Source organism: Magallana gigas, chromosome 9 (genome assembly GCF_963853765.1).
Source record: "Magallana gigas chromosome 9, xbMagGiga1.1, whole genome shotgun sequence".
In the NCBI taxonomy this organism is placed as follows: Eukaryota; Metazoa; Mollusca; class Bivalvia; order Ostreida; family Ostreidae; genus Magallana; species Magallana gigas.
The window spans coordinates 12,738,706-12,765,643 of NC_088861.1; the positions used below are offsets into that span (position 1 = coordinate 12,738,706).

Genomic DNA, 26,938 nt, shown 5'->3' on the forward strand with positions numbered 1-26,938 from the left:
GACTTATTATACGTACGATCTAACTAAGGTGTGACATCGGACAGGGCATATTGTGCATGGGTCTATATCTCACGGGCTCCCTGGTCGAGGACGGATGTGTCACGGTGCATGGCGAAGGCTATTGTGAACTCTTGTGGATGAACCCATGTTTTATGTGTATTTGTATGTTGTCTGCTTGTCAATAAATACATGTACTATAATATGTACGAATTTAGTTACACAAAACATTTTTATTCTGATATTTTTTTATATACGACTATTGGTAGGGAAATTTAAATAAATGATATTCCTATATTAACGAAAATGTCAGCTGGATCCTTTGTAGTCGTCAAAGTTAAACATAGAAATACATAGGAAACATGTTAAAAAAAATTTCTTCTCAAAAACCACTGCACCAGAAATATCCAATATTTACACAAAAGGTTGTATATGAAGGGCTTTATGATAGATTTGATCACGCCCCGACTGAAATTATCACCTCATAATATTCAAAGAATGATACCTTATTACTTATATTTATATAATTTTAAGCCATCGTACAATTAAATCTTTAACTATAAATAAGCAAACCCCGCCGGTGCCTCAATTTGGCGTCATTTGTATTATGGGTTATATAGTACAAAATCGATATGTAGTGTTATCACAGACAAAGACACTGGATGATGTAAATATATATAGTTACGATTCTTAATTGTAAAAATTGTGGAGATCTACAATGCTACAATTTGTGAGATAACTATGCATACAACCTTCCATAATGTAGATTCGATAGTTTTAAAATAGTGACCCCTGGACTAATACTGGGGACCCAAGATGGGTTAAAAGTTAAATGTAGAGTATATATGGAAAATGTTCAAAAATCTTCTACTTGAGAACTACAATATTTCAATTTGTCAGATAACTACGTAAGCATCCTTAAATAGTGTAGATTTGAAATTATAAAAGCCGTGACCCTCGATCTAATACTAGGGCCCCAAGAGGTGTTCAAAGTTTAACATAGAAATGTAGTGGGAAAATGTTTTAAAATCTTTTTCTAGAGAACTACAATGCTTCAACTTATGTGATTACTATGCGAGCATCTTTAAATATTGTAGATTCCAAATTAATAAAGCTTTGGCACTGGACTAATACTGGGGCCCTAAGAGGGGTTCAAAGTTTAACATAAAAAGATATATTAAAAATGTTTTTAAAAAGGTTTTTTTCGAGAACTGTAATGTTACAGTTTGTGAAATTACTATGCAAGGATCCTCCAATAGTGTAAATTCTAATGTGGTGGGACCAAGAGTTATCTTTCTTGATGTTGTTCTTTACAGTCTGAGAGTTATTCCTTTTTCTGTGGAACTCTTCTACGTTCAGTTTTTCATGCTGTGTATGTGCGGTCCCGTCGCAGTGCTACACATTTTCATTCTTTTATTACTATTTATATTGTTAAAACCAACCATAAACCTTGAGCCAATACTGGGTCCCAGAAAGGGGTTTAAAGTTTAAAACTGAAATAGCACATGCTATGAAATAGAATGTTACAAGGAACTGCTGTTCAGGTGAGCGATGTGGCCCATGGGCCTCTTGTTTATTTACATTTATTTAGCACTACACTATAAAATATAAAAATCTCCAATTATAATCGATAATTAGTTAGTTTTGGGACCGATTATCAATTATGAAAATCTCACTGATTCCCATCAATATTTGTAACAACATATGCTTTGAAGTTCTTGCTTGGGAAAGAAATAGATATTTCGTTTATGGAAGGCATTGTTGAAACATTCCACAAAATCATCAAAATGATGCACATTTTTACTAATCAAAAGCGATTTACAAAAAACTGAGGTAAATCTGTAGGTTTCCCAAGCACAATTCACATTGGGACTTATATTCTCTACCATGCATGCAGTTTTACGTAAAATATTCTAAAATTGTGTTGATCTTTCACCCGCGCCAAGCTGGTTATGCATGCATTAAAATTTCTTCATTCAGTTGTTTATGCGTAGCAGGGAGAGTCTTTAAACCACTAGTTTATAAATAGTCTTTTACCTAAAACGAAGCTTTAAAACTGCCAATTTTTTTATTCTGGTTTTGAATATGAATGAATTCTGTAGGTCTAGCATTAACGGCAGCATCTATGTAAAGGAAACGTGCGGTATTATACTGGTTTGATATAATTCACTTTTAACGTTAAGATACATTCCCTGAGAACTATCGATAGGAATGCAGATCATGGCGTCAAAGTTAATTATGACGTCATATCGTATGAAGTACAGACATTAACATGCCCTTGTAAAACCATGATTCATTGGAGAAAAGTTTGGCCACTAAAAAGAGGGAATTTTTTTTTAGATATAAATAGGAATGGAGAAAAACATTCCCACCAATGGTATAACAACTAAAGGGACTTGGTATTTACCATGAAAATGTGTGAATAAAAAACACAGATTTTTAAATTACTCTTTGTGCAAGATCTTCTAATTGTTCTGTGTCAAGATATTTTGCATTTGATTTGATTAGAGTTATGGCTTTTGTTGCTCAGCAATGTGGCCCCTGGGCCTCTTGATTCAAAGCCATACACCCTATGATTTGTGTCAATTTTTAACGACAGTGAAAATGCATGTGTTTGTTCACTTATAAATGTTTCCTTTATTCTGTAAATTGCAATGGTTAATTCCGACTTGTTACAAAGATTTACTCAACTTACTGATTCATCAGGATTTTGATGTGAAGATCATTAGATTTAAATCTAGTTTTAATACACATGATACATTTATTGTCTAAATGAAAAAAAAAATCTATGATTCTTACATAATATTCCTTCTTTTTGTAGGTTTTTATTCAAACTGGATGAGTTTAACTACTGTTTGGCACAAATAGTTTCAGAAAATAAGCCAAACACAAAAATATCTGAGTGGAAATACCAGTGCTTGTTTGAAAAGTTGCTGCATTTATTTGGTATTTATACCTGGTGAGTATACACACAATTTTGTTTAATCTAAGAATCTCATAAAAAGTAGATTATTTTTCATAACTGATTGCTCACAGTTTTTAAAATCAGCCAAATTGCAATGCAGTCTAAGACATTTGCCTTACAAGGTAAAACCATGTACCATGCTGTAGGGTTGTCCAGCAAGTCAACAAAGCTGTCATATGGCAGATATATGATCTTTCATAATCATATACAATCGAAAATTCATGGGATCAAAAGTAAGAGTTGATTAATGACACGCCAATGATTGACCCCCGCTCTGTGGGCGCCCTATAGTGATCAGTTTGTCCATTCGTCCTTTCATCAGTCAGTCCGTCTGTCCGAGATCTCTTGTCTGGAGCATATCTTCTCTCCGCTTGGCCCAATCTGGCTCTTACTTCACCCACAGATTGCATTTGGGTTAAGGGTATGCAATGCCTTGAACATTGTTTCTGGATCGAAGACGGAGGTCATAGCAGAATTATATGACAAATCCTTATCCGAAGTATATCTTCTCTCCCCTTGGTCCAATCTGCCTCAAACTTCATTTGCAGAGTGCCTATGGTCAAAGGGTATACAATGACTTTGAATAAAGTTTGTATGTCAAGGGTTAAGCATACATGCCAACTTTTGAAAATCTCCATGGGGGATTTTACGCACGACGACATTTTCCTAGAAGGAAATTTCGCGGCATTTTGTCGTGTAATTGCTTTGTATACTATAAACAATTGAACTCTTGGAAATTCATCTGTTTCTTTATCAATTTATAATTATCCTAATGTGTTTATCAAACAATCTCCTCTTTCAAATGAAATCATAAGTAAAGTACATAACTTTATTTTCATATATTAAATCAATCTTTATTAAATCAATCTTTAAAATCTCAACAAACAATAAATAGTATGGTATAGCAGTTCAAAAAGCACTAAATTCTGCAACACAGTTGGCAAACAGGACCTCTGCTCTTGTGACATCTACAAAATAAAATGAATAATTAATTAAATTAGACATTAAAAAGCATTTATGGGTAAAGTTGCTATAAAAAGTGAGAGAAAGTATTTATAATTGTTTCTTGGCTTAAAATTGTTTAAAGATATTATATACTAGCTTATAAAAAAAATTTAGTTACCTTCATCTTGCTCCAATTTTGATTTCACAAAGAAGTTAATAGCAGCATGTGGCTTGATGGATGGCTGTTTTCGTGTTCTTTGTAACATCATTCATTCCACCATGGTCTACCCTAAAATCCCTCAAAATAAAAAAAAAATTGTTACTCATAATGTTTAACATATCTATTCTTCTTGTAGATAATCTATTAAAGCTGTCAATCTCTCCTTGTGTCATCATGTGTATTGTAGACGCAATAGAATTAGCCCTGTCAATAAATATAATCAGTTGTACTATATATAAGCTAAACATACCTATTGCACGGCAATATACATGGTTGTCATCCAATTACGATCCCGATAGTCATCCCGAAAATCGGGAATCTGCCTCCCGATATCGGGATGAAAGTTTCGTTTTCTTAGGTGGTGTAACCCCATTCTTGTCGAAGTTTGTGTAAAAAGTGTGGCAATTTGCTATCCATCCCGATACTTCCCGATTAATTACTATCAAAACATGCTCCTCATTAGGTTTGCAAACACCCAGACACAGGTAGCGTACAGGTAATTACACCAATTCACACATCCCGATATACACTACACACACGCGATACAGGTAAACAGCAATGGCGGTCATAATCCCGCTTTTTGATTGGTTAGCATAGACAAGCAGCGCGGGATTTGAAATTTTAGATGGAAATCGGGACTTATTGTCGTAAAACGGGTTGGATTTTTTGAGAATCGGGATTTCGGGGTATTTTGACAATCCCGATCGGGATATCGGGATTTGTATTTTAGACGACGTGAAATCGGGAGAATCCCGCAAAAATCGGGATAGTTGGCATGTATGGTTAAGGTTAAATTTGATCACACAAATTTCTGTTTTCAGAGCATATATACTCTCCACTAAACCCTAATTGGCACATACCTAACATGAATACCAGAGTTTCAGAAAATTCAATCAGTCATTCAGACTGATGACTTAACATGTTCTACCAGTTCAGAGCAAATTTTTTCAGTCCAAATGAAACAGATATGTAATGGATAAATAACGAGTAGTGTTGAATAGTTTAGAAAAAACATTCGGCCCGAGGAGGGGATGTTTTCTCTAAACTATTCAACACAATCAAGTTATTTATCTTACTTAAAAAAATTTCCCCCATTGAACCTCAAAGAACCATTGACCCATTCATATATCCAACTGCGCGGTAATACAAAAGCATCTAGCTCATTTATGATTTCAATAGTACCGTACACAATAGCCTAACCAAACACACCTTTTATTCATGGACGAGTGAACTGGTGTGCATGTTATAGTAAACCAATCCGCTGTACTGAACAGACTTAAATTTAGATGATAAATTTTTTAACTCAAAGTACATATAATGTAAGTTAAAAATTCATACATTGTATATAGAGGTCTACATTACCGGGAAAGACACGGATACCGTTTGAATGATATTTTAGACTTGCAAGGAGAAATGACAAATCAGAAATTTGACGAAAATTAACGGACGATTTGTTAAAAATTTTGATAGGAGTCTTATGAAGTCATAGTGCGACAATATTCCCTATATTGGTAAAACTAATGAAAAGGAGTAATATGGTTCAAGGTTCAAAGAGGAAGTCTAAAAGTGTTTATGGAACTATGGAAGTGATTTATATGTGCTTCCAAATCTATCAAAATTAAGAAAAGGAGATATTTCTGCTGAAATTTCATTCGTGACTTATCGGATAAACATTTATGGATGACAAAATTCTGTGTTATAAATTTGGATTTATGGTTGAAATACATGTTTCAACATTTTGTCATTTTTATTTGTTTTATGCTCTGTTGGATATTTGAATATCCAATTGATGGGCGGTTGGATATTAAAAATATCCAACTGCCCATCAGTTGGATATTTATATATCCAACAACTGTTGATTGAATAGTGCAAATAAACGTTGACTAAATACAATGGGTACCGTCATAGAAGTTTTTTAATAATAGTAGTTGCATGTTCATTGTTATGTAATTACCTTGTGTCTCTGTTGTTGATTGAGTCTAAAGTAACAAGTGAATTAGTTCACTCTAAGGTCATGACCTACATTCTAAAACATTAAGAAAGAAATACTCCTTCCTTCCAATTATAACTCATATAAAAATGATAAGTGTCTACACTTACTTACATTTCTACTACAGTTATTGCCAAGATCAAAGAGATGCCGCGGACATTATTCACCAATATACCACGAACGTCATCGGTAAATTATCAGATCAGATATACCTATTTGTCTCGCACTGATCATGAAAGTACAACTTCAAACCGTAAAAAGTTTTAAAACCATGTCAATTTCACGTGTTAGTTCCAGTCAAAACGATGTGTATTTCCTCAAATGTTTATTTTTAAGAGATCAATGCGGCTGTTCCTAGGACCTCCCTTGCACATTTTCACTGCGTGTTTTTGCATAAATATATATAACATATAGAAGTAATAATCGTATTAAATTGCCCTTAAAATATTAGGAATATGATTCAAAGATATTTTATAAATAAAAGAAGAGTATTAAAAATCCAAGAAAAATTATGTCGTCTGCATGTGATTCCTTTGATCGATACACATGTAAACATTACTAACGAAACCGTTGGGGTTACCCGGAACAGCCGTCAAAATGACCTAGATCGTCTTTCTATAGGAGAAACGATCTGTAGAAATACTGGGCTGTTAGTAGAATAGAAATAAAGTTCTTGTTATCGTGAATGTTGCAGGATAACCTCCTCGGTCTCGAAATGTTGTTTGAAATATAAAAGCCTCGGCTTACGCCTCGGCTTTTATATTTCAAAGCAACATTTCTCGACCTCGTAGGTTATTCTGCAACATTCACGAAAACTCGTACTTTATTTCTTAAGTAATACACAAAGGACTATGTGTGGTTTGGTTAAATATCTGCCCCCAGTTTTTAACCAATTTTTAAATAGTATCGTAAAAAAATCAAATCTTCATAAATCATTGTACAGTGGACGCCTATCACTTTAATCTTGATTTTAGTCATCATTGCGCATTAGCTGTTTATCTATGACGTCATCCAAATGACCTTATTCTCGCAAATATGCAAACAAATGAAAATATTCTCATTTTTGCATTATATATTGCATTCGGAAATATAGAGCGCAGGTGTGCTCAACTACGATTTTAACAGATGTTTTTCTTCAGATAATTATACACTTTATACTAAAAAAATGGTACTAGAGCAAGCCTGCGCTCGATGTTTCCCATTCAAAAAACCATTGGAAAACACCCACATTTTGCTACAAAACATCAAATTATCAAAATAAGGCAATCTTCATGACGTCATAATTCTACATTATGATGTCACTTTGGTGATAAACTTTTAAACCCTTATTATCAATACGATTTTAACTATCTTCCATCTTATTTTTAAAGCTTGTAATAAAACTTTAATTTTGGGGGCAAAAAATGCATAATACCGCACATCGTCCTTAAATACGAAATTGTTTATACAGGGTCAATATAGGGTCAACTCAATAGTGTAAGTCTGACAAATGAAAAAAATAACTTTTGCAATTCAAATGACAGAAACTTTACAAATGTGATAGGATAGGTAACAATGATAAGCTTATTTAAATATTAAAAGATGATGATACAGTATGCTGTCAAAGGGAGATCACATTTAGAAAGTGAAAGTAAAACTTATGTATGCTGGCATCTCATTATATTGTGCCACTGCTACTACATGTATTATGCTTACCTATATTGGTCAACATCATAATGATAATCCAATTAAAACACAATAATGAATTCCTTTAGCTGATCTTAACTAATCCTTTTCTGCATATGGGAAGGGGGGGGGGGAGCAAGTATACTTTTCAATTCAATTCCACTGTTTATTTCCTTATTTTCTATTCAATCTTTACATGGTCACAGAAAAGTGGGGGGGGGGGGGCACTGTTAATTCAATTTTTTCTACGTAAATTTCAGAAAATTCTTTGCTGCACAAAAAAGTAGTCGGGGGGGGGGGGGGGCATAGAAAACCTGCATATTGTGATGTATACTTCCTATTGAGATAAACAATAAAGTATAAATATTAATTAAATATTTACCCCCCCCCCCCCCCCCCCCCCCCCCCCCCAAATAATGTTACCTAACATTGAAGCGCAGTGGGTTAGAGAGTTTACATGTCTGTAAGAGCATTGGGGTCCAAGGTGTATTTTTGGTAATTTTACTATTGATATAAATGAATTTTCATTGGGGGGGGGGGGGTCTGGACCCCTCACTCCCACCCCTTCTCTAAATCTGTGTACATGATGATGTACATGTAGGCACACAGAAGCAAATCTAAAACCGTTAACCGCTTATTTTTAATTTTGTTTGTAATAATTACATGTATATAGACCATTAGGCCTATACTTTCTATGACATGAAATGTTAAGATTATAGATTATCTGAAAATTCACTGCAAACAGTTCAACCCCAAATTGCACATAAAGTGCTGCTCATGTGTATTATCATATGGGAAGGGATCTCATTCTTCAGTTATGAAAATTATAATTTTTAAATGTATAACTGGAGCTTGCATTTTTAATTAAACTGGTGCAAAACAGTGTTATTTAGGGGCAAACACTTGGTGCGGGTATTACTGTCTAATGACAGCATCTAGTTGAAATATGTATTTATATATATATTTACAGGACACAGCCATTTATAAGCACCAAAAAGTCTCAAATTATGGGTAGAACAGTGTCCTCCAAAGCTGATATTCTCTGTTGTCGCACAGATCCAGCACTTCAAAGACCAATTCTCTGTATTTGTGAGGTATGTACTATTAAGTTTCTTTTAAATCCAGAGCTCCAAATAACTTTTTGTAGCCAAAAAGAATTCATCCCCTGATTTTGAAATCAATGCATTATGATTTAAGATTCTGATCCCTAGCCTGAAAGAATTTTTTCATGAAAAAAATGTTATTTTTCCTTTTTAATGAAATAAAATTACAAAAAAAAAATCATTAATAGTTTCCATGCACTTCACAAAGTTATTGCAAATTTGCTTATGATGGATACAATGGATTATTTAAACAATTAAATGCTTTCTTTGATGATTCATTTGGGATATGAAGGTAGCGACATTGCAGAAAAAATACATATCCCGCTAACGCGGGTTATGTAATTTTTTCTGCAATGATCGCTACCTTCATAACCCACATGAATCATCAAAGAAAGCATTATATTGTTTATATTAACATCTTTCTTTTAACTGATTAATAAATTGAGTATGAAAAGTAATTAAAATTCACCTAATTACTGTTTATGTACATAAGTATGATAGCTAAAAGAAACAGCCAAATTGTCTCCTGTGAGACTTTGAGTTTTGACATCATCATGATGATTTCGTGCAGTCCGTGATATTTTGTAGGTCGCTGTAGGTTCAGACCAATCGATAAACAGGGTGTGTCAATTTCAGACTTGTCAATTTCATCTCAGTTTAATCTGCTGTAAATTTCAACCAATCGATAAACGGGGCATGTAGATTTCAGTCTGGCTGTTTCTATAGAGCTATGAATTAACTATAAGTTTTCGTAAGAAATGGAAGGAATACCGGTAATACTTGGTAGATGTAAATATTAATAAATATACAATCATGTACAAGTTGAGATTTTTCATAAGTGTATATCGGTGGCTTGAACCCCTAATGATGTTGTAGATCTCCATTTTACCCACTAAGCCAAGCTTTTAGTTGAATAAATGATCACAAAATTGACATCCATCAGACTTTAAAAAAAACTTTAAATTTCTATATAAAAGACAGATTTATGGTACGTACTTAAAAATAAAAAAAAACCCAGAGTTGTCTAACATGGTTGAGGATCAGTGATTGTTAAAATGTATTTGCATTTCAAAATTAGAGTACCTGGGTAAATGATTGCAGAGCAGTGCCATGTCATTAATGCTTTTCCTGTGCTGTAAACAGTTTGATTTTTTTGTGTTTGATCTTTATATTCTTAAAATAATATCAGTTGTCTAGTCTTTGAGCATTATGTAAGTTAAACATTCATACTATTCTAATTACACTATGTGCAGGATTTTTCAATGTTTTTAATATGAGGTAGTGATTTACTGAAGAAGAATTTTAATATTATTTCAAACAGCAAATCAGTCATTACAAAAACTCAAGTTTCCAAAGGACCACGGCCAATGAGATTTGGTGTCAGGTCAGTTAAATTGAGAAGTCCAATGGGCTTGTAAATATTTTAAGGTAAAACGTCTAAAACAATCTGCAATCAATTTTGAGTAACAAAAGTCTATGTTAACTTTTTAGCTCACCTGAGCCAAAGGCTAAAGTGAGCTTTTCTGATCACAATTTGTCCGTTGTCTGTCGTTGTCGTTGTGGTTGTCGTCATCGTTGTCGTCGTCGTCATTAACTTTTCACATTTTCATCTTCTTCTCAAGAACCACTGGGCAGATTTCAACCTAATTTGGCACAAAGCATTACTAGGTGAAGGGGATTCAAGGTTGTTCAAATGAAGGGCCACACCCTTTTTAAAAGGGAGATAATTGAGAATTATTGAAAATTTGTTGGTATTTTTCAAAAATCTTTTTCTCAAAAACTATTGGGCCTGAAAAGCTAAAACTTGTGCGGTGGCATCCTCAGGTAGTATAGATTCAAATTTGTTTAAATCATGGTCCCCGGGGGTAGGGAGGGGCCACAATTGGGGGATCAAGTTTTACATAGGAATATATAGAGAAAATCTTTAAAAATCTTCTTCTCAAAAACTATTGGGCCAGAAAAGCTCAAATTAAAATGGGAGCATCCACAGGTAGTGTAGATTCAAATTTGTTCAAATCATGGTCCCCGGGGGTAGGGTGGGGCCACAATTGGGGGATCAAGTTTTACATAGGAATATATAGAGAAAATATTTAAAAATCTTCTTCTCAAAAACTATTAGGATAGGAAAGCTCAAATTTGAGTGGAAGCATCCTCAGATAGTGTAGATTCAAGTTCATTCAAATCATGGTCCCCGGGGTAGGGTGGGGCCACAATAGGGGGATGAATTTTTACATAGGAATATATAGAGAAAATCTTTAAAAATCTTCTTCTCAAAAACTATTAGGCCAGAAATGCTCCAATTATAATGGAATCATCTTCAGGTAGTGTATATTCAAGCTCGTTCAAATCATGGTCCCCGGGGCTAGGGTGGGGCCAAAATGGGGGGGATCAAGTTTTACATAGGAATATATAGAGAAATCTATAAAAATCTTCTTCTCAAAAACAATTTGGCCAGAAATGATCAAATTAAAATGGAAGCATCCTCAGGTAGTGTAGATTCAAGTTTGTTCAAATCATAGTCCTTGGGGGTAGGGTGGGGCCACAATGGGGGGATCAAGTTTTACATAGGAATATATAGAGATAATCTACTTCTCAAAAACTATTAGGCCAGGAATGCTCAAATTTGAATGGAAGCATCCTTGGGTAGTGTAGATTCAAGTTTGTTCAAATCATGGTCTCCAGGGGTAGGGTGGGGCCACAATTGGGGGATCAAGTTTTACATAGGAATATATAGATAATCTTTAAAAATCTTCTTCTCAAAAACTATTAGGCCAGGAATGCTCAAATTTGAGTGGAAGCATTCTCAGATAGTATAGATTCAAGTTTGTTCAAATCATGGTCTCCAGGGGTAGGGTGGGGCCACAATTGGGGGATCAAGTTTTACATAGGAATATATAGAGAAAATCTTTAAAAATCTTCTTCTCAAAAACTATTTGACCAAGAAAGCTCAAATTGGTGGGTAACCATCCTCAGATAATGTAGATTCAAGTTTGTTCAAATCTTTAAAAATCTTCTTTTTAAAGACCATTTGGCAGAAAAGCTTTCACTTGTGTAGAGGCATCCTCGGGTAGTGTAAATTCAAAATCACAGTCCCTAGTGGTAGGGCGGGGCCGGGTTTGAGATATAAGTTTGATGAAACCATGATACCCTAGAGAAAAGTGGGGCCACAAAATGAGGGGGGGGGGGGGGTTATATAGGAATAGAGAAAAATATTCTTACAGGTACAACAACAAAAGGGGCTTGGTATTTACCAAAAGAAAGAGGTGGATAAAAATTGGCAGATTTTCAATTTTTTTTTAGCAAGATCTACTGTACTTAGTTGTCAAGATATTTTGATACTGTAGTGCTAATTTGATCAGAAGTAAGGCAATTGTTGCTCAGGTGAGCGATGTGGCCCCTGGGCCTCTTGTTAATTTTACACATGGAAATATGGGGCAGGGACCAACATTTTTTGAAACAGGTGCCTTCTGATGATGAAAGGGTCAAAGGGTTGCACTTATACCTCCAATATATACAAAAGTACATGGACTGATTTTATTTGTCATTTAACTCACAGAATTACCAAAAATTTTAATGTATAAAATGTATTAATGTATCAGATCAATTAAATTTAATAAATTGGTTAAGTTTTCAAAAATATTTGAAGTTGTTTTATTGTTATTGACTTGCTTCTAATCCAATTTGAATTAAAATTTGGCCCTAGGTTGGTACCTAAGTATAATCTTTAATTCATTTAAAGATAATTTCATAAAAAATATTGATATATGAATAATAAATTTAAAAAAAAAGGTTTTTTCTTTGATGATGGTATCTTTCACTCATTGACAGGGTGAAAAAAAAAAATTAATCTTTGTTGGAATTTGAAAGTCTATACATAACCGATTTTATAAACGATTGTGAGCTGCCAATTCAATTTGATTACTGATAGTAAAATTGGTCCGATTTTACAACACTATTATCTCCAAACAAATTAGTCGATTACCAATAAACTCACTTATTTTATGATAAGGAAAAAAAACTGATGTAAATGGTTGTTTAAACAATAAATTAAAGTTCTTTATCTGCTTTATATGTTATGATACATATATCTAATGATTACAAAAACGTAATCGCTAGGGCTGTGCAGTGCACTGAAAAGTTTGGTGCAACGCAATTCATTCCTATTGATTCGGTGCACCGATCCGGAATTCCGGATTTCTGTTCAGTTCAAAATTTACTTATTAACGTGTATAAACAAAAATGGCCGCCAGTCAGAAGTGAGCATGGGGACACAGTTGATGGAGAAGAAGATAAATCAATTACTATTTGTACCTTGTGTACATCACAATTTAAATATACAACTGGTTCTACCAGCTCGATGTCTCCTAATTTCAATTCAATTCAATTTAATGACAAAAAACCACATGTGGGGCAAGTGATACAGACAATATATCCTGGTGTTACGAGTTTTTGATTGTGTAAAACATTTGTCACAAATCCAGATATAGTTAATACATAGATTTTCTTCTGTTAATTCTTGTTTATTGAATATCTTCTTATTTAAGAATTTTATTAGAAATACATGCGTTTTTAAAAAGTAAACAATATTCACTTCGTCGTTGTTTATGATGTTCATTTACAACAACAGTATAAGAATCAATACAATATCTTTCATCCCTTGGAAAAATAGGGTTAAGGCATCTACCAATCTCTATATGTAATTTGTAGACACTTATTATTAATTATTAAAAAAAGAAGCTTCTTGGAAATGTAAAATTAAAAGCATGGTTTAATTTCAAGCTTGTTTAGATTTTGTGTAAGTATTAATTGCCTGTAGAATGACAATTTTCCATTACTTTTTAGCTCACCTGAGCTTTTCTAATCACATTTTGTATGTCGTCCGTCTGTCTTCTCTCCGTAAACTTTTAACATTTTCAACATCTTCTCAAGAACTTCTGGGCCAATTTTAACCACACTTCGCACAAAAAATCTTCTTTTCAGAAACTAATCAGTCAGGAAAGCTGAAACTTGTGTGGAAGCATCCTCAGGTAGAGTTGATTCAAAATTATGACCCCAGGGGAAGGGTGGGATCACAATGGGGGGGGGAGGGGGGATTGAAGTTTTACATAGGAATATATAGAGTAAATCTTTAATAAATCTTCTTCTCATGAACTCATCAGCTAGGAAAGCTGAAACTTGTGTAAAGGCATACACAAGAAGTGTATATTCTTAGTTGTGAAAATCATGATCGCCAGGGGTAGGGTGGGGCTACAATCGAGGGTCGAAGTTTTACATAGGAATACGTCAATAGAGTAAATCTTTAAAAATCTTCTTCTCAAAAACTTATCAGCCAGGAAAGCTGAAACTTGTGTGGAAGCATCGTCAGGTAGTGTAGATTCAACGTTGTAAAAATCATGAACCTCAAAGTGTTAGGATTGGGGCACAATTGGGGTGGGGGACGTTGGAATATATAGAGTAAATCTTTAAAATATATTTTCTCAGTAACTAATTGGCCAGGAAAGCTGAAACTTCTGTGGAAGCATTTTCAGATAGTGTAGATTCAAAGTTGTAAAAATCATGATCCTCTGGGGAAGAGTGGGCCACAGTGGGGGGGGGATTGATGTTTTACATAGGAAAATATAGAGTAGTTCTTTTAAAATCTTCTTCCTAGAAACTAACCAGCCATATGATTATTTATAATTGTTAAGACTTTAGCCCCAGGACAATTTTTGGGCCTCACAAGAGGTTCAAAGTTTGATGCAGGTTTATTTCCCATACATAAATAATTGTTAAGAATCAATTTGAGAACTACAGTACTCAAAATGTGATATGACTATAAATTATCATGTTAGGAAAGGGACTTATGATTATAAACATAAGGATATCCAAAGGGGAAAATGGATTTTATTTATACAGGATCTACATGTATTATTGTACATTGTTCAGATAGTTTTTCATGACTTTATTAACGATCTCTGATCCTCAGCATAGTTTGATAACTCTAAATTATCCGGATTTCTTTTATTCATACCATAAATCTGACTTTTATCAGGGTTTTTTTAGGGGTCGTAGGGGGCCTGTATTCAGCCCCATTCCCAACGGTAAAAAGTACATGTTTTTCCCAATTTCATCACAGAAAATTCCCAAAAGTTAAAAGCAAATATCGTCTAAGAAAAAAAAACGTGTCTCGAAGTTCGTGAAAAGTAAATTGGGATCGGGGTTTTAAAAATTAATCTAAACCACATGCTCCAAATAAGGGCTGCCATATTATGACTGTCAACCATGTCGCACAATTCAAAGTATTACAGAAAAAAAAAATTAAACTGGATGATGCAAAAATGGTTAAACACATACTTTTTTAACAAATTGAATACAGTTATGTCTTAAATCGCTGCTGTGCGTATGTATGTTTGTATATAAATAAAACCCCAAACGTTTTGTAGTATTGGAGGGTTAGAAGATTGCCTATAGGTAAAAGTTGAAGCGGGCAAGAAATTAAAGTCATCCGATTAACATCGAAACAAGCAGTCGACTTTCGGACAAATTTTCCCGTATTACTTACAATAGAACTAGTCCAAAATTGGAGGATACTTTGACAGATATCGCACATTTATCACGCGAAGATTGTTTCATATCAATAATAACTGCATATCTATATGGGTTAACATACCACAAGCAACTAGAATTGTCCATCAGAGCAGACTACAGTAGCTAGATCTTCAGCTACCTTTCATAATATACATGTATACGGATCGTTTATGTATGCTTATATAAAAATGAATGTCACTTAATGAATCAAAATTATTTAACTTTAAAGCATATGTGTACATATTTTGAGTATCTGCTAGGAATAGGAAAAGTGCAACCACGCACATGTATCCCCCCTCCCCCCCCCCCCCCCAATTTATACACCACAAAGCTTGGGGATAAGGATAAAATAGAAAATTAATTATGAATTCAAAGTGGTTTTTAGAAATACTTCTGTCATACAAATTTTGATCTGATAAATTTTTATCTGAAAAATTTACATGTATTTTCCTAAATAATGCTTTTCCCCGTACAACAAGTCATGTCGCAAGGGTATGCTTCGCTTTGCGGTGCCCTTGTTTTTATTTTATAATTAGAAATATTAAGGCTGATATATGTGTAATGGAATCGAACTAAAAAAAAAGAACCGTAGCATTTTGAATCAAAGCCGAACGGAATTGAATGAACCCTGAATCGTCCCAGCCCTAGTAATTGCTTACCTGTTTGTTTACGTTATTGTGTACACAAAGCATTTATGTATCGTTCACTGTGCATTCATTGTTGACGTTGCGCTCACGTTTGCGCTCTGAATTTATTTGCTCTTTGTTCACTGTTCATTAAAGCACTCACCAAATTCATTTAGCGTTCTCTCAGATTGTGCTCAGTGTTCGCTCAGCGTGTGCTCACCTTGCATTCACCATCCAAATGGGAAAGTAGAACATTTCAGGGACTGTAGGGAAAGGGGATATATTACCATATTTTTGATTTTTTTTACTCCAGAGTGAGGCTTAAACAAATGCATATGTGAGATTTTTCAACAGGCCGCTATATGGACAATAACAGAAACTATTAAGACCTGAGAGCCAATTTTTTTGTTAAAGCTATACACGCTATAATTGGCGTCGATTTTGAAAGACAGTGAAAACACATGTGTTTGTCTTCTTATAAAAGTTAACTTTATTCTGTCAATTACAATGGTGAATTCCATCTCGTTACAAAGATATAGATTTTTTAAGGCGTTGAGCTAATGCTCGACAGCCTTCTAGCGATCGTCTGGATTGGCAATCGTCCAAATTCATGCACTGCACCGCCTTTTAAATGCGCATAAGAAACAAGTTCCTTAAAGTATTAAACGTATTACACGATTTTTATTCCATTTATTAAACTAAATTGTGTACAAAAAACCCATTGCCTACCTGGTTATTGACAACTCATTGCATAAGTGTAAATTTGCTTAATCAAGAAATGGCGGATGAATACAATCAGGTGTAAAAATTCACTAAATATTATTTTAGTTTATCGCTTACATTTTAATTGGAGAGCGTGCCCGATAGAAATAAAATTTTGCGATGTAAATTTATTTGTTATCGGGCACGATCTCCAAAATAAATGTAAGCGATAAACGTATCTAGTGATTTTGTTGCTAAAAATAAACACGATAATGTAGTTGGTCTGGTCGAGCATTTTAGATAGCACGTGTTGTGGATTTGTTTGTAAACAACCTTACCATACGGAATCTTGTTTCAAACGGGAATTGAAATAAATATAAGTGTGTTTTATTATTATAATTGGGGACATACTGTTAATGTATTCAAATCATGAACCTGTGAAAATTGTTTAAAACAGCACTGACAAAACATATGTCATATACTTCTCTATTCTATGTCTAAAATTATTTGATATACGACTATTAAATTAACAGAAATTCAAATTATTGATATCATTCTATATAAAAGAATTAAATGGCAGTTCGACGCCTTTGTGGCCGTTCCGGCCTTTGATAATTGTTAATTTTCCTGCCAGGAAAATATTACCTTTTCATAAATATTGATGAAGGAAGAGCAAAACCGACCTTATTGCACATGTCCGCCGGAAATCAGGTTGCCGTTATTGTTTGCCTAATTAGATATCCGACTTGATTTTTAATATGCTTAACAGCTGTTAATTTGAAATACATACATGTATAATAAATAAAATACGTTTGTCACTCACGATACCCTTACTTTTGCACTAACACTTACAGGTTCAAAAAATAGCACATAGGGGAAACACATAGGCCTTTGTAAAACTATAATTACAATTATGAAGATGTTGACCCTACACAAAGTTTTGCATGATAGACTAAATTTAGCTGTCGATATCACATGGTATATTGATATTCATTAGGAGGCAATACTTTCCTGGCAGGAAAATAAATATTTTTTTATTGTTTAATATTTGATGTTTTTGTTACGTGATCGATTTGAGCATTGTAATTAACAACATAAAAGTAACTTTTTTAAAGTAATCAAACACATACATTTTCCCCCTTATTCAATATTGACGCAAATTATAGCGTGTATAGCTTTAATTCTTTAAAAAATTTAAATAAATTTTATCGCAATTGTATCTAATTTTTAGTTAATAAACTAAGTATGTAACTTTTTTGCAGTTTTCAAATAAAAGGCATACACAGGTAAGATGTTTCTGCGGTGTGGTGTGTTTTAGTACTTACTTTTAAATTACACGTTATAACACCTAATGCACATATTTGACAATATGCGTTCAACTTGGTAGTGGTAGAAAAAAGAAAGAAATCAAGTCATATTTTGCAATAAGTGGTATTATATTACGGTAGACATTTTGGTCAAATCCAGTCACCTTAAAAATTTTTTTAATGAAAATCTAAATATGTTCAAATGGAGATCTCTTTTGCGATGTTTAAACATCTATTGCATTTTTATTAGCCATTTGATCTTTTGATAGCTTGTTATTTAAAACAGTTCTCCACAATTTTTATTGAAAAGCTTTAAGGTGGTAATGGACACCTTTCTGTTGTGACATACTATCAATTAAAACAAACAATAAAAATCAAGTGTATTTTTCCTATTAATGTTACCAAACAGGGTAGTGCTAAAGGTAAGTTAGAGAATTCACTACAAATCTGTTATGAGTTCGAATCAAGCTTGGGATTTTAATTTTTTTACCTTAGTTTTCAGAAATTTTTAAAACATGTTTTCTGGTGAAATATTGTAAAATTTGAAAATTCTAAAAATGTGAAGGTATTTTAATTAAATGTACTTTAATCCATGTTAATATCAACAGATGTTCCATGCCACCTTACATAATTTCTGTTGACAGTTCTTTTGTTCTTCTTCTGCAATTCTTGCTTTGCCAATATTCTTCATGATTATTAACAGTCACCCTGAAATATACAACTACACCAGCTGTATGTTTCTTGCAATCTTTTCATACAGTTTGTACCATAGAATATGTATGATGCTCTTCTTTTATGATAAGATAGATTTCTTATACTGTACAATATGTTTCCATATGATTTGCACTGTTTTTGTACCATATGAATGCAATTTCTAACAATTGATAATCATTTACTTTTTAGTTCACCTGAGCTGAAAGCTCAAAAGAGCTTTTCTGATCACATTTTGCCTGTCCGTCCGTCTGTCTGTATGAACACTTTCCACATTTATGACTTCTTCTCCAGAACCAACAAACCAATGTCAATCAAACTTGGCACAAAGCATCATCAGGTGAAGGGGATTCAAGTTTATTAAAATAAAGAGTCATGCCCTATTCAAATTGGAGATAATTAAAAAATTTAAAAATGTGTTGGCATTTTTCAAACATCTTCTCAAAAACCATTTGACGAGAAATGCTGAAACTTGTCTATATTCTATAAGCATTTTTAGGTAGTTTAGATTCAGATATGTTCAAATCATTATCCTTTGGACTAGGGTGGGACCACAAGGGGGGGGGGGCTGTTCTTATTGTTACATAGGAAATTTTTAGAGTAAATCTTTAAAGATCTTCTTTTTAAAACCATTTGTCCAGAAAAGCTATGATTTGTGCGAAATCATCTTCAAGTAGTGTAGATTAAGTTCGTTAAAATCATGTTCCATAGGGGTAGGGTGCCAGGGACCACAATGATAATATTAATTTCTCACCATCCTATTTCAAGCATATATTGTATATTGACACATAATTTTAATCATATTAGCAGAAGAGACACATTGAATGAAAGCAATCAAGCTTACCTATTCCCCGTTTAAAACTAAACAATTATCCCTGTAGTTTTCTTTCAAATGAAAAAACGCATTCATCTCTGGTACACTGTATACATATTCAGAAGGAATTCAATGTATTTTGACGCTTTTAAATTTAGAATGAAAAAAATTAAATAATTATGTACCGTAAATTATGAAAATATGGCATGTGTAAAATCGAAATTCTATGGAACAAGGTAACAAATTTACCTGTATTTTGCATAAAAAAATCGTAGGGGAATCGGATTACATAAATATCAACTCGTATGTAGATAACTTTGTGTAGTTTAGGCACTGCCTTCATTTCTTTTACACTTATTTTCTTTAACTTATGATTTAAGTTAATATTCCTTATGGAGACAAAAAAAAATTGTGTTTGAATCCTATATAATATAAAATAATTGTTTACTCGTAAAAAATAAAACAGCGCATGGCTACTGCACATGCCGCTTTTCGTTAAAACACAAGCATATTGTGGTACAAGTTAAAGAGACTTGGAAATATTTGAATTTAAAAATTTTATTTTTATTTTATATGTATAAAATGGTTTACTGGTACATTTTAAATAATTGACCAAAATATTGAATGTTTCAATAAAGTCAAGTTACAAGCGAGATACAGAGGTAAGAATTGGTTGTCATGTAAACAAAGCTCGAGTCTTATAGTTGTTTACAAAATATGTAATGTAGAGATTTACCATTTCTCAGACAAAATGCTATGTAAAAAATAATTTAAAATAACTCAATATTTTCATAAATGCTAGCATCAATATAAAGAAAGATACATTTGATTGAAACTTACACTGGTACAACAATGTAAAAATTGACAACATTCGAGTTTTGTTTACAAAATAAAGAATGATGAACTCTATATCTTGATATTTGACTTTCAAATTTTGACATACTAGCATTATAAAAAACTTCTAATACTATATTTATCATGTTTATCAGACGAGTATAAACATTGAAAATGGAAAAATAAGATTTGAAAATTTTAAGTCAAATCGTGTCCAAGTCCCTTTAAAGCAAAATGTTTCCCTAATCCTTAAAATTAATTTTGATTTTGCATGTTTAATGGTGGTGAATCGTTTGTTTTTGTGTTTTATCACTATCGTTCATGTATCGTGAAAATTCAGTAAGTTAGTGATCGTTCGTGTATCGTGCGTGATCATTCGTGTATCAGAATCGTGCGTGTAGTAAAACAGTAACGTTGCCAACACTGTAACCGAAAACGGTATTTGTTTCGCTGCATAGATATAGTTACTTGTTATACTTTCATGTTAAATACTGAAATCTGATTGGTTAAGACGCAGTTAATAATATTTACTATTACCCTCAGCGTTAGCAACGCACTTGGCAACGGGTAATATTAAAAAATGTTACATGCGCGAAAATTATGCGCGTACGGTTCGCTGTAGAATTCACGTTATTCCTATATAAAAGCAGTAAAATTTTCTTTAAATTTTTAAAAAAGACATTCAGTATAACAAAATAAATAGTGCCTGTTTGGGAGGATAACAGTTGAAATTGACACCCCTCGAAAACCATTGTCAACCTCCGCTTCGCGTCGGTTGACAATGGTTTTCTAGGGGTGTCAATTTCAACTGTTACCCTCCCAAACAGGCACTATTTATATAATAGCATATGCTACATAAAAAATAGTGGTTTTAAAATAATGTTGTTTTAAAGTGTACGGTGTACAACTAAATTTGAAATGATATGAATATAAGTAACAAGGAATCATTCTTAGAATATTATGAGGTGATAATTTCGGTCGGAGTGTGGTCTATCATAAAACCCTTAGGGCTTTATTGGACTTGACCACGCCCTGACTGATATTATCACCTCAAAATGATTCCTTATTCCTGAAAAGGGTAAAGAAAAATTTTCATTTTATGATGTTGATCAACTTGTAAATGTTTACCGTGTAGCATGTGCTTGTAACAGACTATGCTGTAAAACATGCTACAAATTGATATGGATTGAAAACATATATCAAATCATAATTATTCCTTTTTAGGTAAAGAAAAACTTGTCAGATGAAATTTGTCAACTGTCACCACCCAGAAAGAAACTTAGAAATGCTTCCTACCAAGATACAGCAAACACTTATATTGGTGAACACAGTTTATGGTCCCAGCATATTGGAGAACTATTTGTATACCTGGACAAGTCTGCAAGAAATGAGGGAATACTTGGCATTACTGTTGAAAAGACATGGGTAAGAAAAAAATTAGTTAGTCAATATTTATATCTTAACCAATTTAGTTAGTTGATATATATATCTTAATCGATTGCAGGTAGAAGATGATTCTGTACAGTTTTTATTTGCTCACCCGAGCTGAAAGCTCAATTGAGCTTTTCTGATCACTTTTTGTCTGCATATGTCTGTCTATCTGTCTGTAAACTTTCTACATTTTCAATTTCTTCTCCAGAACCACTAGGCTAATTTACCAATTTGTAAATTTGTGTAATTTACCAAACTTGACACAAATCAGCATTAGATGAAGAGGATTCAAGTTTGTTTAAATTATGTGTCAAGCCCTCTTTCAAAGGGATATAATTAGGATTTAACATGTTTAATGAAACTTTGTTAATATTTTTCAAAAATCTTCTTTTTCAACTTGAATAGATTCAAGTTTGTAAAAATCGCAGTCTTTGGTGGTAACATAGGGCCACAATGGAGTGGGGCAAATTTTTACATAGGTCCTGGAATAAATAGAAGAAACTTTAAAATCTTCTCTAAAACTGATCAGCCAGAAAAGGTTTTACTTGTGTTGAAGCATCCCCAGGTTAGGTGAATTCAAGTTTGTTCAAATCATGATCCCCAGGGGTAGGTTTGGGTCGCATTAGGGGGGGGGGGTGTCAAATTTTTATTTTTAAATGCATGTGTACAGATGCAAAAAATATGGAAGTTATCTTACCATGGAAAACAATGTATTGACAATTTCACATTTTTTCGATTTAATTTATCAAAATTAAACTTAAGGCAAAAATATTTAAATACTTGCTACACCATGATTCAATGTATAAATGTCTTGTCTCTTTGAAGACAGGCAAAGGAATGGTGACGTATATGTCATAGCGCTTGTCAGTAAGTTCAGGCGGTAGCCAGGTATTCGTGCCTGCTATTACTGGGACCACCACACTCCTCCCCATTTTAAAAGAGGGCATCCCAACCTGAACAGTAGGACAAACTATAATGAACATACAATATTTATATCCTAATAGGGCCTAACACATACACAATAGAACCCTTTACATAATGTCTATAACAAATGTTACCACAGATTTCACAGTCACATCACATCACAGTTCACAAACTTCACAGTCAAAGATTCCAGCATCTGATTCATCTTGGTCCATCCTCTGGCTCACCTCAGTTCACCATTTTCCCCATTTTTTTTAACATATGATAGTCCACATATTCTTCCTTCACCATGACGGCCAACAATGTCATCTACCACAAGGACCTACGATGAAATCCAACATGACATCCACCATGAGGTACTACCATGACATCCACCATTAGATCCAACGATGATATTCACTATGAGGTCCAACAATGACATCCACCATAAGGTCCAACAATGACATCCATCTTGAGTTCCAATGATGACATCCACCATGAGGTCCTACAGTGACCACCACTTAATATCACATCAAGGGCACGAAACCAAAGACGCTAAGCATAATTTATCATAGATTCTGAGACTCCGAAATTACATGTAAGGTTGGGACTTCAAGGGCAGGACCAAGTAAGCTCCACATGTGTTGCCTCACGACTTTAACCAGCTAATGAGTACATGGACCCTTTGGGCATCTCAGCACACTGGATATCTCAACACTCGTCCACAACTGTGGCTCAATTGGAACATACAAAAATCTGGTAGTACGCTCTACCATTGCTCAGACAAACAAATGACAAAACAATACATACAGTAGCACCTGGTGTTACGGCTACCTTTAATCAGTGGCCACTCGCAATGAGCGGCCAGTTTCAATCCCGCCTGTTTAGTTTTTCACTATATTTTAACTCATTTAAGCAGCCACCTGCCTAACGCGGCCAGTGGCCAGTGTTTTTAGGTCCCGTACTTTCAACATGCCTGTTTTCAACGGCCATTATATCTGTTTTGTCACATGACTTCTGACTCTGACATGTGACCCGGATCGAAAGAAGCCAAACTTTGACAGCTGATAATAATTTAATGCGAAATAATTGTGTGTGTAAATTGAATTCTGCTAAGATTTAATGAGATAATTAATTATAAAACCTGTTTTGTGTTGTACATATATTTATTAATGTACTTAATTCATTACAAAGTAATAGATTGCCAGTCTTGCGCTTAACAGCTTATCATGTACCGCAATTTACCAAATATACGCACATTTCTTTCTTGAAAATTTCTTTGGGAGAAAGGGTTGGGTGTTATATGCCCCAATGGAATTTGGCACTTTTTCATGGTAAAGCATTGGCTTTCATAGATCAGTACATAGCCTTTGTACGGAAACACTTACTTCTGTCTGTTTACCGCATTAAACAACTGAAAATTATTGTTTGGGCGTATTTAGCAGAAAATGTTTTGATCTAAATCCGTTGATATATTAATTGAATTAAAACTGCCATTTAAAATTATTATAAACTGCTTATTTGGCAACCTGAACTACGCATTCACCATCTCCATGTAAGCAGCCATTACAGTTGTTATTAATAGATCTGTGCAATAGAGCCAAAATGAGTATATTTACGGAGCTTTTTCTTCATTCATTTGAAACTTGGAATGAGAGGCCACCTGCCTTAAGCGGCCAGTTTGTCATTGTCCCACAAGTGGCCTCTTAAAACAGATTTGCATAGTTATGATGTCCTTGAAGCCCTCTACCATAATTGTGAAATTCATGGCTCCTGGGTCAGGGGTTCTGGCTCTAGGGTGGGGCCAATATGGCAATATAGTAAAAATGTATAAAATATTAGAAAATCTTCTCTACTACCATATAAACTTGTTAAAAACTAAATGCATTATTATGATGTCCATGAAGCCCTCTACCAAAATTGTGAAATTCATGACCTCTGTGTCAGGGGTTCAGGCTCTAGGGTTGGGCCAATAACGCCATATAGTTAAAATGAATTAAATCTTACAAAATCTTCTTCTCTACTCCCATATATATTTGTGAAAAAATAAATGCATGGTTATAATGTCCATGAAGCCCTCTACCAAAATTGTGAAATTCATGACCCCTTTGTTGGGGGTTCAGGTTCTAGGGTTGGGCCAATATGGCCATATAGTAAAAATGTTTTAAATCTTAAAAAATCTTCTTCTCTACTCCCACACATGTGGGCAAAAAACTGAATACATAGTTATGATGTCCACTAACTCCTCTACCTAAATTGTGAAATTCATCGCCCCTGGGTCAGGGGTTTAGGACATGGGGGGGGGGGGCAATTATGGCAATATAGTGTTAATGCATTTTATGTTTAAAAAAAAATTCTCTATTCTCACACATATGTATAATCAAAGTACTGAAGTACTGACGGGAGTTGATTTTATCGATTATCATTAATTTTCAAATCAGCGATATGTGATTTTCCATGGCAAGTAGTATCAGTAATCGAAATATTTCTGAGAAATTGTATGGATCCAGGCAAGATTGAACTCTAGTTTTGTTCAACCTAACGCTCTACTGTCTCCGTTTATCTCCAACAAGCAAGAGAGACTCTCTGTTTTGTCGGATATTAACGGAGACATCCGAGCGTCTGGTTGAACGAGACTAGTACATTGAAGTCTAGCGTATGAATACATACGACTTCAAAAAATATCTAAACTGTTTGTACCTTTTAAAATCTTACTATATTCATAGTATAAATAAATAGGTTTTCTTGAAAAACAATGCTTTAGAATACATTGCGTCAGAATTTATCGATTATTTTCAGGAACTAAATCTTGTCAGCGGTATTGATTTGTGCTTAGGTCCAAACACTGTTTCACTTTCGGTTTGCCCGAGTAAGTGCATAGGAGAGTTGATTAAAATCAACTCCCAAAAAACTGGTTTATAATTATGTTGACCGGGAAGTCCTCTATTGAAATTTTAGTTTTCATGTCCCCTGGAGTATGGTTTTTGACTCAAGGGCAGGGCCAAAATAGATGAATAGGTGTTAATGCATATAATGTTCTTTACTCCCACACACCTGAAAGGAAAACTGAATTGATTTCATGATTTTGTAGACCAGATCTTTAAGTTTTTTGCCAAAATTATAGGTTTCACAATTCTTTTTGAAAGATTTCTGGCAGGGAGGTGGTCATCATTACAAATTTATAATTTTTCTACTCCGGAGTGAAACCTAATTAATTAATGCTATATGAGACTCCTCGACAAGTTTGTGTATGGGTTATATGCTACTCAGGTGAGCGTTAAGGCCAATTGGCCTTTTGTATTTATCTATCAACAGATTAAAAGCAAACCATTTTTTTTCTAAACATGCCCAAACAATAATTCTTAGACGGAGGCTCTAAGAGACTCCTCTATTGCTACCGGTCAGCTCACATGTGACGTTGATAGTGGATTTGACGGATACCACCTAGCGGCAAAAATTGCAATATTCGCTATATCTTATTTGCAATTACAATAAATAGAACTATACATATTGCAATCAATAAACATAATTTCTCTCGAAAATTTTAGTTCGTATGTCAAATTCCAAGTAAGTATGAATATGCATGAGTTAAATAAGAATAGCAATGGTGTGTAATCGTTTAGTGGCTATTTATACTTTTTATACAGCTTCCTGTCCGTGACGTCAAATAATGAGGATTCCTCAAGAACCATCTTGTGTTGACCGAAATATTGAATAATTATGAGATTCAATGGATAAACACGGCGTGGTTCTTAGTCTGTATCGTATTTTACTTGCGCATTATCAATTAATCTCCTGCGGAGATATATCTTTCTATGTATAGCTACACTCCCTCCCCCGGCATCGTTCCAATAAAATGATTATTCAACAAGTTAAACCACTGCTATGTGAACTTGAGTATTCCCCCAGTTAAGTACAGACAACCGTGATCGTAGCATGGCACATTTAGTTTAGTTTTACTTGGCATGCATACTAAACCTACTATAAGGATAGAGAAACAAATAAATTAAACATCCAGATTACACCCTTTAACGCAACCCCCCCCCCCCCCCCCACACACACACACACATTCAGTGTGTGCATAGGTAGAGTACCTGAAGGCCACGTGCTGTGAAGCTTGATTAATCCTGCATTGTCTGGCCAGCGCTGTCGATTTCA

The 26,938-nt window shown here is 34.0% G+C and overlaps 1 protein-coding gene and 1 long non-coding RNA gene across 5 annotated transcripts in view; one reads left to right on the top strand and one right to left on the bottom strand.

Annotated features, from left to right (window-relative positions):
• Positions 1 to 26,938, top strand: part of LOC136271362 (uncharacterized) — a 47,383-nt gene that overhangs the window by 4,620 nt on the left and 15,825 nt on the right. Inside the window, exons 2-6 of one of the 3 annotated variants that reach the window (XM_066071279.1) lie at positions 2,819 to 2,956; positions 8,753 to 8,876; positions 10,207 to 10,269; positions 18,043 to 18,066; positions 21,671 to 21,871. In XM_066071279.1, the coding sequence (XP_065927351.1) occupies positions 2,819 to 2,956; positions 8,753 to 8,876; positions 10,207 to 10,269; positions 18,043 to 18,066; positions 21,671 to 21,871 (550 nt within the window). The remainder of the gene's footprint in view (positions 1 to 2,818; positions 2,957 to 8,752; positions 8,877 to 10,206; positions 10,270 to 18,042; positions 18,067 to 21,670; positions 21,872 to 26,938) is intronic. The other 2 variants (XM_066071280.1, XM_066071281.1) reach the window with 2 other exon arrangements.
• LOC117688202 (uncharacterized) lies at positions 3,565 to 4,885 on the bottom strand. Of its 2 annotated transcripts, none has more exons than XR_010709722.1 (3): positions 4,378 to 4,885; positions 4,086 to 4,205; positions 3,565 to 3,930 (listed from the first exon to the last, which is right to left on the bottom strand). It is a non-coding gene; the product is annotated as an uncharacterized lncRNA (long non-coding RNA). The 2 variants fall into 2 exon arrangements; XR_010709721.1 differs by having other exon boundaries at positions 3,568 to 3,930; positions 4,086 to 4,196; positions 4,378 to 4,881.